The sequence below is a fragment of the Paroedura picta genome, chromosome 5 (assembly GCF_049243985.1).
Source record: "Paroedura picta isolate Pp20150507F chromosome 5, Ppicta_v3.0, whole genome shotgun sequence".
NCBI lineage: Eukaryota > Metazoa > Chordata > Lepidosauria > Squamata > Gekkonidae > Paroedura > Paroedura picta.
The window spans coordinates 28,567,385-28,580,073 of record NC_135373.1 but is presented as its reverse complement, the minus strand read 5'-3'; the positions used below and the strand labels follow the sequence as shown (position 1 = coordinate 28,580,073).

General features: G+C 44.8%; 1 protein-coding gene across 6 annotated transcripts in view; it reads left to right on the top strand.

Annotated features, from left to right (window-relative positions):
* Positions 1-1,513: 1,513 nt before the first annotated feature.
* Positions 1,514-12,689, top strand: part of LOC143837292 (B-cell receptor CD22-like) — a 40,709-nt gene continuing 29,533 nt past the window's right edge. Inside the window, exons 1-7 of one of the 6 annotated variants that reach the window (XM_077336925.1) lie at positions 1,547-1,634; positions 3,530-3,643; positions 4,514-4,691; positions 5,102-5,177; positions 6,998-7,055; positions 9,533-9,931; positions 11,913-12,203. In XM_077336925.1, the coding sequence (XP_077193040.1) occupies positions 7,022-7,055; positions 9,533-9,931; positions 11,913-12,203 (724 nt within the window). In that variant the 5' untranslated portion in view covers positions 1,547-1,634; positions 3,530-3,643; positions 4,514-4,691; positions 5,102-5,177; positions 6,998-7,021. Of the gene's footprint in view, positions 1,640-3,529; positions 3,644-4,513; positions 5,178-6,997; positions 7,056-9,532; positions 9,932-11,912; positions 12,204-12,689 lie in introns of all 6 variants that reach the window. The other 5 variants (XM_077336928.1, XM_077336923.1, XM_077336929.1 and 2 more) reach the window with 5 other exon arrangements.

Sequence of the window (12,689 nt, the reverse complement as noted above, 5' to 3'; positions counted from 1 at the left end):
CTTCCACTGTCAGGAGGCAGATGTGGAGGCTGGCAAAGGAAAGGGAGAGCGGTAAGCTTCTCTGTACCTATGGGCTGCTTCCAAGGCCCCTGCACACTGGAGTCTGTCATGATGGCAGCCTCAGGAGCCCTCTTTCTATTCTGTAATCAATATCACTGCTTCCATGTAAAAGAGGGCTGGTTATATGAGGTTTGTTATGGGGGTTGCATTAGTTTGACCGAATCCCCTTGGGAGTGTGCTGTCATGCCCCCAGCTATGGCCTCCCACCACTTTCCCTACTTCTACTTTTTAAAAAAGCAGTCTTGTGTGTTACAATGCAGCAGCATTGTAACATAATAACTTGGGTTTGTTTTTTTTTTAAAAAAATAACATCCAGTACCTTGGGGGAATAGTGTGGAGGTGATGAAGGGCACAGAATGCTGAAACGAAGTGGTACAATTAAAAGAAAGGTGCAAGGAGGCACCATTTTGCAAAAAAGAAAACTTGGAAAGGGAAAGGGAGCAAAGCATCATGGGAGTCTTCCTCCTTCCAACTCTCAATGGGGAAAACGTATGACTAATTTCAGTCTGGGAAACAAGAGGGGGGATGTAGAAAGCAAATGTCAACTTGCAACATCCAATCGAAATCAAAAGTGAAGCTAAAAGAAGGTATGTCTCCTAATGCAGAAACAGTATAAGTCTGGGGCTTTAAAAAATGTTCCCATTCAGGTTGCCATTTCCCTGGAAGTTTACATATTTGTTTCATAAACATAACAGACACGCATATTTTCGACTAGTAAAGTCAGTTTCCTCACACCTCAGCCACTAGAATAGGTTCGAGTCCCACTGCTTAGGCATGGTCAGTAGACCATGGTCCACTGGCCTACCAATTTAAGCACTCAACAAAGGGGATACATGTTTATTCTGAACTTCCTTCAGGCCTGTTTCCTTCCCACTCACCCCCAGGCCAGATTCAGCCAGGTTTCCTCTTGGGGAGGACAACAGGCACCGGCCAACTCTTGAGAAGTTCCTGGAGATGTGTGAGTGGAGCTTAGAGAGAGCAGGCTTTAGGAAGGAGAGTGGCCTCAGTGGGGTACAATGACAGAGTCTACCCTTGAAAGCCACCAATTCTTTTTCAGGGGAACTGATCACTGCAATCTGAAGATCTGTTGTAATTCTGGGAGATGTCCATTTCCCTTGAAGTTTGGCCACCCTCTCCTCCTCATGGCATTCTGCAATATGCAGCTTCCATCTTCCATAGCCCCTTGACACAATCTCCCTTGTCCAAGCGCCACATGGAAGCGTATGCTGAAAACTGAAGAAGGGGAGATGTGGCGCTTGAAAGCTTACCCTGGGCATTTTGCTGGTCTTCAGGGGCTGTTGGACATAATCTTGTTTTTCTGCTGAAAACCCGTCTCATGTAATGGCTTGGCCAGCCACTGAAAAGCAATCCAAAAAAGAAGAAGTCAGCTATTCTTGATGCCAGTAAGCAAAACGCTCCTCCAAAAAATAGACAGTGAAACTAATAAAGGAGAACAATCTCTACTTCTGCTTGACTTGCCATTATATTTACTTCAAGTGGCATTTTAAATAGTTTCCATTTCAAACTGTGAGCAGTACATAACGAAACGATCATCGGGACCTCGGGATTCACAGGTAAGGTGAGCCCCCTTCTCATTCTGGGTGGGTTGCCTTTTCTGTTCCCAGTTCTCTTCAACATTAGAATCAGAGGTAGCAAAAATATCATCGTTTTGGAACTGCTTTATTGCCTCTCTGTTAGGACATCCTCTGCATTACAGATACTCTCTTCTGGATTCTTAGTTTTCATTAGAGAAAGTCCGTGTTTAGTCTTGACAATCACAGCAAAACAAAGCAACAAACTATCTAACACTTGTGGGGAATGGTAGTAAAGTTTGGTAAAGTTCTGTTCAAGCAACAGAGCAGAGAAGTTGAGTTTCCCGGACTGTAAGCAGATGCTGTACTGTGTGGAGCTTTGTATTCCAAGGAGGAATATGTCCAATGAGTTGACAAATGTTCAGGCAGATCTTATGAGGCTGTAGAACTAGATAAGAATCACCCGCTCTGCCTGTAGCATCCAGGAAGACCAATTCCCCAGTCTTCCCAGATGCTTAGATCAAGGATTCAAAGTCACCATACTGGGAATCAGGATACGCCTAAGCTCCCTTTGGTAGGCTGTCACCACCCCCAGGTCTAGGGCTCCAGGGCTGACCCTCAGGTCTGTCTGGGAACTATGCAAGATGTTACAACCCAGTCCAGGGAAGAGAGACCTTAAAAGCAACTACATTGGTAGCTATTCTTCAAGCAAAGGTTGGATACACACTTTTCTTGGATGCTTTAGGATGCTTAGGGCTGATCCTGCGTTGAGCAGGGAGTTGGACTAGATGGCCTGTATGGCCGCTTCCAACTCTATGATTCTATGATTCTATAACCAAGAAGACATTGGGTGGGCAGTTCAAGAATCAGACAAAAAGTTCAAATGACACATAAGCTATACTAGTTAGTAAAAAACAGTATTTACTATAGCTATAATACTCGTACTCACAAGCAAGTGGATTTTAAAATCAAAACATGAAAGATTACGAACCATTTCCCACATGGGGTTCACACAAATGGTCCAATCACAGAGTCTTCTATTAATTTAGGGATCAGACAATTAAGCACATAATAGCAGAGTGAGGTGCTAACTGTTAAGGCCCCAATCAGGATCCTGTGCTGGGATGCTGACATCACTTGACCTGCCACTGCAAGAGGGTCAGGCTCTCACCCCAGCAAGGCTGATACTACTTAGAAAAATCCAGAGAGAACTCTGATCTTCAGACATCCAGTCTGGGAACAAGTTCTTGATCTCAAAGTTGCAGGTGCTCATCAAGGACATACCAATCCAGCGTTAATGGGAAGACATAGGTCTACAGGGAAATCTGTGTTTAGGCCCATGGGGAGTGGGGGAGAGAATGTGTAGAATAGCCCATGTACCAAGCATGTATTCTAGTGCTTAGCTATGAGCTGTCCCCATAATGCAATTAAAAAAAATGCATCAGGTCCTCTTGGTTGGGCATGGGAGGCTGAGTTCAAAGAGTAGCCAACCTCTTGGACCAGGATTCTTCAGCCTGAACTACGGGGAGCCAACCAACCTTGAAGGAGGAGAAACAGATGGTCCTTGATCTCATGGTGCTCACTCAGGGGGCAAAGGGGAAGTTCCTGTGCTGGATGTAGGGCCTTGATGTGCAGTTTCTCTCTCTTGCAGAGTCTCAGGCTTTCAGGGAGCTCACTGATGGAGGTTTGCACCAGAGTGTTCTTGACACAGATAAAGTTAGGGTGGTCAGCTGCATAGCTATTATGACATAGGATTCACCCTCTAAACAGCCATGGGTATGCTTGGGTTTTCCTTCTCTTTAAATCTATGTGTGTCTATAGTGAGATGGCAAACCCAACTCTGGGTTAGGAAATCCCTTGAGATTTGTGTGGGGAGCCTTGGAGAGAAAAATCCTTAGCTGGATATAACCAAAGCAGCCATTTTCTGTATTCTGTAGACTGGAGACCAGTTGTAAATACAGCTTTCCAAGCCTGTAGCTGGAGGTTGGCAACCCTAGACCCAGAACAGTTTGTGTCCAGTGGCACCTTGAAGACTTACAGACTTATTCAAGGTATTTGTCAGATACCTGAAGAAGTGTGATTGTACAGGAATAAAACTCTGTTGGTCTTAAAGGTACTGTGGGACTTGAACTCTGCCGCTTCAGACAGAGAGATATGATTAAATGGTTGGGGGAGGGTACACTTTTGGTAACAGAGATCTATAAACGATATATTTTCCAAAACAACAAGTCACTCGCTACCTGATTGGCCCTTGGCCAGGAATGGCCCTCCCTTGTAGCCTAGCTCCTATTGGGAGGGAGCCCTCAGCTAGGAAGGGCTGATAAGGAGTCAGCTTTCTGCCTTCAACTTCCCAGTACCCTTGGAACTTGCTGGGTGGAAGGGAAGTCGCCCTCATTGAGTAGCTCAGCCCTGGAGGGGGTGAGAAGAAAAGCAGAGCCAGCCCCAGTGAGTTTCTCTATTATAGGGGAAAAGCCACAGTGCAGGCATGTATTCCTGGGTATAACGGCCTTTGCCTTTATTCGGGATACAATACCATATAGTTCAGCCTCCAAGGAAGCTATTCTCTCAAATACAAAGACTCTCCAAACCTTATATTCTGAGGAAGGCAGGGTAAAAAGAAAAACAAATATTATCTTTTCTGAATGTAGCTTGTGTGCCATTAAAGGAAGGAGAATAGAGGCCAATAGGAAAAGAGGGCAGTCCCTTAATATCAGATTAATAAGCATAATCTTTTATGTCTTTTGAGGATCTGGAAATGCATAGCCATTCTCTCATTAAAAGTGTGGTTCAGACACAATGCAAAACCATGGTTCATGTTAACCATGGTTAGCTTGCCAAATTCAGGTTTTGCTGATGGGGGAAAAAAACCCACACCCTACATTGTCATGACAGATGCTTGTCTCTTTATTTTCTTCCTGCAGCCAGGGAAGCCATGACACCTATGAAGGAAGAAAAAGAAAAGATTTTGGATTCTAATGCTGGGTTACAAGTCTTTTTATATCCCCTGCAAATCACACAAAGACCTCTAATGTCTAGCTTCTAGTCTAAAAAAAAAAAGTCAGATGAACTTTTGATAACCTTGTTCCAAGCCGCAGGCAGGTATGATCTTGGTGATTAGAGATAGTTAATAGTAATGTGGTGGTCTACCACCCTTTATTCAGAAACCCACACACCTCAACCCTACCCTAACCCACCATTTCTAAGGCTCCCCAAGGGAACTGCTGTTTAAACATAACAGAGTCTGTACAGTAAGTCACTCAAATGCACCCAGTGTGGTTTCCGTCCCGTATGCAAATTAAGTCATGATCAGGGAGGGAGGGCAGAGATGGGCTCTGTAAGGTCTGTCAAAAGGCGGGGAGGCCTTCTGCAAATAAAGCCAGTCAGCCTTCTTAGCAGTAGGTACCTTTCCAAAGGAGACCAAGAAAGCCAAGCAGGTGGGACAGATCTTGTCTGGCTGTAGGGTGAAGAAGATCTCTTGAGTGTCCATATTGTGTCCATTTCTGCTGCAGTCCCATTTGACTCAGGAGCAGGAGGGTGCCACTGCAAGCCGGATCCAGGGAGGAAGGAGCTTAAATCACATGACAGGTGAGTGGTGAAGTTCTGTTTTTACTGATCCAAAATGTATATGAGACGTGACACCAGGGTCTTCTGCCTATTTTTAAGTGGGGAAAGCGGCTGCGGCTAAAGATGCTAACTGCAGGTTAGGAAATTTCTGGAAATATGGAAGTGGAGCCTGAAGAGGCAAGGCTTAGGGCAGGAGAAGGCCCTTAGGGCACAAGAAGGACCTCCAACAAGGAGATAGCTCTGAAGAGTGAAGAAATCCCTGGTTTGGTGTTGTTAGGAACTGACTTTAGGGACCTAAAGCAGTGGTCTACAACCTTTCTAAGGCTGCGGACCAGTGTGTGTGTGTGGGGGGGTCCGGCGGCTGCTCATGCCGTGCATGCACGGCAGGTCTACGTATGTGCGTTTGCCCCATGCGTGGCCACAAATGCGCATGAGTGGCACTTCCGCGCATGTGTGCATGCGTGGAACTGCAGCTCATGCGCGTTTGAGCATGCGCGGCCACCGGATCGTCCTCCCCCCACGGGAAGTTTCTCACTGCGGGGGGGGGGGGAGAGGGAGCCACGGCCTGGTGCCGAGGCCTTCGTGGCCCGGCACCGGGTAGCAGCCCGGTGGTTGGGGACCACTGGCCTAAAGAGTCAAGTAAAAACTCAAGATGAGTACTGGTGTTTCAAGGGAAGGGATCTAGGTTCTAAAAAGCCTTCTGGAAATGAAAAGAGAAAGTGATTAATAAAGTGTACTGGAGCATTTGATGATAAAAGTGGAACAAAAGCCTCTCAACATAAAGATCGAAGTCACTGTCCTAAAGTCTTCTAGTTTTACCTCAGAATTTTCAGTCTCTGACTTCACCTGGCCTTTCTTCTCTATGTTAATAAAATATTTGAATTTCTGAATTGCAAGATGTCTCAGGTGCCATTTAAGAAGAAGACTCAGAAGAAGAAGAAGAGTTGGTTCTTACATGCCGCTTTTCCCTACCCGAAGGAGGCTCAAAGCGGCTTACAGTCGCCTTCCCATTCCTCTCCCCACAACAGACACCCTGTGGGGTGGGTGAGGCTGAGAGAACCCTGATATCACTGCTCAGTCAGAACAGTTTTATCAGTGCCGTGGCGAGCCCAAGATCACCCAGCTGGCTGCATGTGGGGGAGTGCAGAATCGAACCTGGCATGCCAGATTAGAAGTCCGCACTCCTAACCACTACACCAAACTGGCTCTCAAGTTAAATGGGGCTCCCAAATGTCCCCTCAGGTTGTTGGGTTGAGCCTACAGTCAAAAGAGCATCTTGTGACAGGGTGGGACAGCCAGAGTTCTTCATCAAAGAAGTAAGTACTTTACTTGGGCCGCACAGACAAACAGGGGAAGAAAAACGGACAGGAAATCTTTCCTCTGAGGGATGGAAGCTGCCGGGGCCTTCATACCTACTTCACAGGGTTGTTGTAAAGGTAAAATGTTTGACAGGAGAATAAAGTAAGCAGCTTAGCATTCCAACTGGGGGGAAAAGAAGCATAAGGAGATACATAAAAACATACACTGGGAAATAAATATTGTAAATGAACGAATAAGCAAATCAACCACATATTTCTTTGATCCTGAGCTGGTCCTGACCGGTCAATATGCTAACAAAGGTTTTGACTAAAAAGGGAAATGTTGTGAAAATGGCTGCTTTCCTGAACTGGTCAATAGGTGAGGTCAGAATCTCTGGGTCTTTCCATCAAGGGCCAATTGGTATTTTGTTGCTCACTTTCATGGGCCTGGAGCCTTGCCCCTCCTACCATTTGGTGAGAATCCTGGTAGCAATAAAGACAAAGTGAATGAGAGACAGATATAATCCACTTTTCTTTCCTCAGAGTTGGCTCCTTCTGGAGTTCACAATGAAGAACTTGGTTTGGCTGCTCTTCCTTCCAGGTAATGATTTGTGTCTCTCTTTGGTCTGTGGGAAGAATAGGAAAGAAGGATCCTAGGCAGCATTGGTCATCTCGTGGTCTAACAAGCTGAACTTTCCCCTAGCAGTATATAATACCAGTTGCACTCATGCAGATATGCAGTCCCTAAGGCTTTTCATATCCATCATTTAGGAAGGGCCTGGACTCAAAATCAAAACCTTTAATAGTTCTTGTTCTGTTCTGGGCATCTTGAGGCTGCCTTAGTGAAGCTCAAATAAAGAGGGGTGGGAATTGGCTAGCAACCAGGTCCTCCTCATTCTTGTTATTGAAAGGAACCTTTTCATATTTTATCTCCCATGGACTCACCCAATCCAACTGAGGTTCCCATGGCATTTCAATAGGTTGAGCAGAGCTAACGATGACCCTCAGCCTGTTCAAACTATGCTGGCATTTTGCTTGACTTGTTTGTTGCTATGACCATGACAAGCTTGGGATGAGGCAGTTGTTTGGTTCCTTCAGGGAAACTGATCTCTGAATTCTGGAAATATTTTAATGCCAGGAGAAGTTCAGGATTCACATGGAGGATGGTAGTCTTATCCCAACTTTTAAAGCGCTGCAGCGGGGCACACAAAAGCTAGTTAAAGAATCTAGGTCTTTTGCCTTGCCTGTTTGTGCTGCTGTTTCCACTACAAGCCTGGGACGTGTGTGTTGACCTGAGAGCAAGTGTTAGTTGTTGCACTGTTGAGGTTTTGTGCTGCAGTGTTTAGAAGTCTACATTTTATCATTTGAAAGGCTGAACATTCCAGGAGAAGAGATAAGGAGCCCATGGATATGCCTAATGATCTAACTTTGGTCCTGCTATGGGACAACCACTTGGAAAAGTTAAATTTTGCAAGCACTTGAGAAGGGAGATTATTCAGATCCAAATTGTAGTGGAGTCAGAGCTAATATTTCATAGTTATTAGCCAGCCTTTGTTTCAAGATTCCAAGCATAGGATGGCATATGGTATACAATTAGGCAGTTGTAAGGTTTTTCATAAGAATTTGAACTGAGTAGTGAAATTCCATACAACAGCTGTGTGCTTATTTTGGCATTCAATACCTCAAAACATTTTGATTTCCTCTGGTGGTGGTTTTGGCCATATTTTCTGCCATCTTGAGATGAAGAGTACAGGTGAATGGTATATGGAAACATATATCTAGGTAGTCACAGGAAGGCGCTTGACCAATTCTAGTTTATTATCATTGATTTCAAAGTTGTGAGATTTCCAGGTTCTTGAGAACAAAAGGATTTTCTCATACCTCTATCCCAACCTATTAGCCACAGAAAATTTGGAAAACTATTTCAGTAGCGATACAGATTCACCTGGGAGTGGGACAATAAATTGGCATAAAGTAGTGGTTCTCAACCTGGGGTCGGGACCTCTTTGGGGATCAAACGACCCTTTCACAAGGGGCGCGGCACGGTGAGCAGCTTGGCTGGGGGGTGCTGCCACTCTTGCTGCTCCTCCTGCAGGTGCCTGCGCTCGGATGCCAGGTGCTCCAGCAGTGCCTCCCGCACAGCTCAGTCTCCTGCCAGGCGCTCCAGGTGACAGCACAGCTCGGCAGGACAAGAGACAGAACTGAACTGAGAAGCCCGAGAAAAAAAAACAATTTATATACAATCATAAATAATGGATCTTTATGCCATTTGTCAGTTTTGGTTTAATTTCTGTGAAAGAGCCCTTGTGTAATTTTATGGTTGGGGGTCACCACAACATGAGGAACTGTATTAAATGGTTGCGGCATTAGGAAGGTTGAGAACCACTGGCATAAAGCAACAAGGGCTCTGGGACAAGCAACGTCTAGAGCTATGGCCATCTACTCCTAACAAGGTTGGAACAAGGTCATTTAGGAACAGGTTGAATAAGAGGTAAATATGACAGTTACAATAAGATGTCTTTTAAAAAGTGAGGAAGAACGACGTTTATTCTGAAAAATACCCCTCAGTGCATCACTTGAGACAAATGTTAGGGCTCTTCTGAAACAAACCCTCAGAACCTAACTCTTAACTTCACCTTCCCTCCTGTCTCCTTTTCAGCTCCTAACTCCCTCAGCACATGGATTTGGAGCATGGCTTTTACTGGTTCCCTTGTCCTCTGTGGCACCTATTTTAGCTCTGCCTATCACAGATGCAGGCTAGGATCCAAAGGGGCAATCCAAGTCTTGTATAAGCTTACTTACTGTTTCAATAACCCCAACTCAAACCAAAGCAATATGCATTTGGGAAACTCCTCCAGCTTGGAAAATAGCTGGGGGTGCTTCATGAAGGGGTGTTAAGTCCTAAGTTCACTTCTCAGTTGAATGGAACAACTGCTTCAGGGCTCTTTGGTTCCAGCCATTTCTGTGTGACATCAGAGTGGAGGCAAAATTTCGGGGACTCATAAGTGTCTGTAATATTTAGTTCTAGGAGAACACAGGAAGCTGACCCAATTCTGCCTTGTATTCCTTCCATTTCAGGTTTCCTTTGCAATCTGAACCCACTGACGATAAACCCTGATTCCCTGGTCACCTGGGAAGGATCCTGTGTAGTGATTCCCTGCCAGATCAATCAATATATGGGGGCTCTTCTCAGAGACATCCGCCTGCTTTGGTACTATCAGCCTTTTTATGATACAAACCAGTCAGACTATTCTGGCCGCCTACTATACAACAGCTCTGTAGCATCAAGAAAACAGTCTTCTTCAAACCGGTTGATGTTTTTAGGGAATTTAAAGAATGAGAAGAAAGACTGCAGCTTGAAGATCTCTCAAGTCCAAATGGAGGACAATGGCACCTATGGGGCAAGGATTTTTGCTTCATACAGTCATCCAGTTCAGCAAAATAAGTGGTTTCTCAATGCTACAATCAATGTTGCTGGTAAGAACTGTTTAGACATTTCTCTTTCCTTCTCATCTGTTACAAAAGGTTTTCAAGGGATCAGGTGGGCTGTGAGATTTGAATGGGGAGTCTTCTCGACTAGTGCTGGGGGATTGATGCTAAGACAGAAACATTTTCCCTGTCTTGGAATTGGAAACTGCCACTACACTTCTGAGTACCCCTGCTGATCAGCAAAAGTTGTGATGGGTAGATATACAACTATCTATAGCACAGCTTTGTGGTTTAAGAACGTGGACCAAGCTGCGTCCTCCTAGCAGATGATCCGCTTACTCACTGGTTGCGGGAGCAGGGTTGAGAGGCCTGGGAGCTGCTGAGCATGGTGTTCAAAACAGCCAGCAAGGGAGTGTTTGTGCGGAAGCAAGGTGTCCATTAACTAGTGACCTTGCAGCCTGTATCGTGATCTGATTCTCATGTTTTGCCCTCAGCCTGTGTTTTAGAACTCTTCTTTTGGAGTTCCCCTAGGATTTGATGCTGTAAGTTTGGACAAACCAGTGTCTGGACTTTGGACTGGCCTCTGGACAGACTCTGATGGCTAGCTGCTCCCTTTGTCTACTCTCTGTGTCTATAGCAGAACAGTTTAGGAAATATTGCCCAAGGGCACATATTCTATCAGCTGGTGCAGCCCAGTCAAGTTTCTCCTCCAAACCACTCTGAAAGCCCCAGTTCCCTCTTGCCCCTTGTCTTCTGCCTCTCCCTGCTAACCTCCACCTTGTCTTCCTTTCCCACCAGCAGTGGAACCCCTCTGGGTTTCCTCCTTGCTCTTCCTCTCCTAGATTGGCTGCTTCATAGTTGCATCACATCACTTGTTACTAGAGCTATATTTCTGAAGGAACTGCCATCACTGCAGGGATCTCCTTAGAGGACAACATTGGAGGGCACCAGAGTGGCATCTTTGACCATGCCTGTGACCCATGTCGATGCTTTATCAAAAAGGGTCAATGCTTTGTTCAACCAGCACTGTTGGCAGCTCTCTCATCCAAAGGGACTGGTGGCCCATCTCCTGGCAGAATATGATCATCCCCAGGACCATAGTAAATTGTCATTCAGCTAAATCTTTGCACTTCAGTAGACCTTGAAGGATCAAACTCAGGTTAGGATGGCAGCACATGTGCTAGGGCAAACCAGTGCAGACACAATGCATGCTGACTATCCAACAGGGACACCGCCTATGTGATCCTCTTGCAGATGAGATACTGTTGCTGGTATCACTTCACATTGCTCCCCATTCAAAAGTGGTTTCTGAAGTACAGGAAGAGAAGTGGCCCTGCCTGGAAACTCATTGGATAGGGTATGGCAGAGTTCTTTATCCTCTCTATGCTGGGCTTTCTCTTGGCTCTCCTCCTAGGATTGCTACTTGTCAAACTGTACTTCCTACATGTGACTTTTCTGGTGTGTGCTGGCAGTGACTTCCTCTTTAACAAGCTGCAAGGTCCTTCTAGAAGTCATGTTCTAGCATGGTTACCAACATACTTGGAGAGAATTATGTCTTTGTATGGTAGGTCACTAGACAGTGGAGAAACCTGTCATCCCCATTTGTTCTCTTGGATTTCCCTAATCTGATGGGAAAAATTAATGAGGACATAAAGTTGACTAGCTGTCTTCCCATGGTCAATTTCATTTCCAGATCACACTTTTGAAAAAGAGACGAAGGAAAGCAGCTTGACATGTGCCACATGGATTGTCATTGGCCATTCATGAAAGCAGAGGGCCAATTTTTCCTTACCCAGTAGAAGGTCACTGTAACTCTTGAAACCCCTACCTGAACAGGTCTCACATGTGAAAGGGTGTAGGTTGGAGTGTCATGCTCTGGGTCTAGCTGCTGATTTTTAGATATGTGCCTGAAGCTTCTGTGTACATGCATGATCCAAAATAAGAAGCTACACATTTCTATAAGGAGACTATTTAAAAAGTATTCCAACCATAACTTGGGCATATTCCAATTTTTATTTTCTGACTGTAGAATCACCTCCATATCCAAAGATAGACCTCAACCCAAAAGATATCCGAGAAGGGTGGATGAGAGTAACCTGCTCTGTAACATACCATTGTCCTGCGGAACCACTAAAACTGACTATCAGTTTCCTAGGAAGCACTCGTTCGCTTGCAGAAAAAACAACTATGAGTAATGGAATGCTCCAAACAGTGGCGGATTTGCAAATGACCTGGGAGGACCATGGAAAGCGTCTTGTCTGCTCCCTGAAAAGACAGAGGACGGAAATATCTAAGAGTACTGTGGAGCTCAATGTGAAATGTAAGTGCTGTGTAAAGAGGATCTGGGCACCGTGAGTGGGGAGAGACCATGAAAAGAAGATATTGCCTGACCTGAACACAATATACATCTAGTCTGCTCAGCCACAACACTAACAGTGAAATCTGGGTGCAGTAGGGTGTTATAGAACATCAAAAGTATTTTTTTATTTATTTCAGATACAAAGTACTTTGCTGGGATAGCTAATCCTGCTATAGATATAAAAAAGAAAGGATATCTTCTTGGATATCTCTTGTTCTCGAAATCTTGATAATAACACAACTTTACATACTGAATGCTTTAAGGAAATGTTAACATGAAGAAGATTTTTTTTCAGTTGTAGTGGTTTCTTTCTGCTTCCAAGATTTCAGTTGACTACAAATTGGGGAATTTAAATCAGGGAAAGCCAAATTATTCCCTAGGTCTTAAAGGATTTCTCTTTGTTTTGTGATAGCACAATCAAATTTTCATAGAATCATAGAATCATAG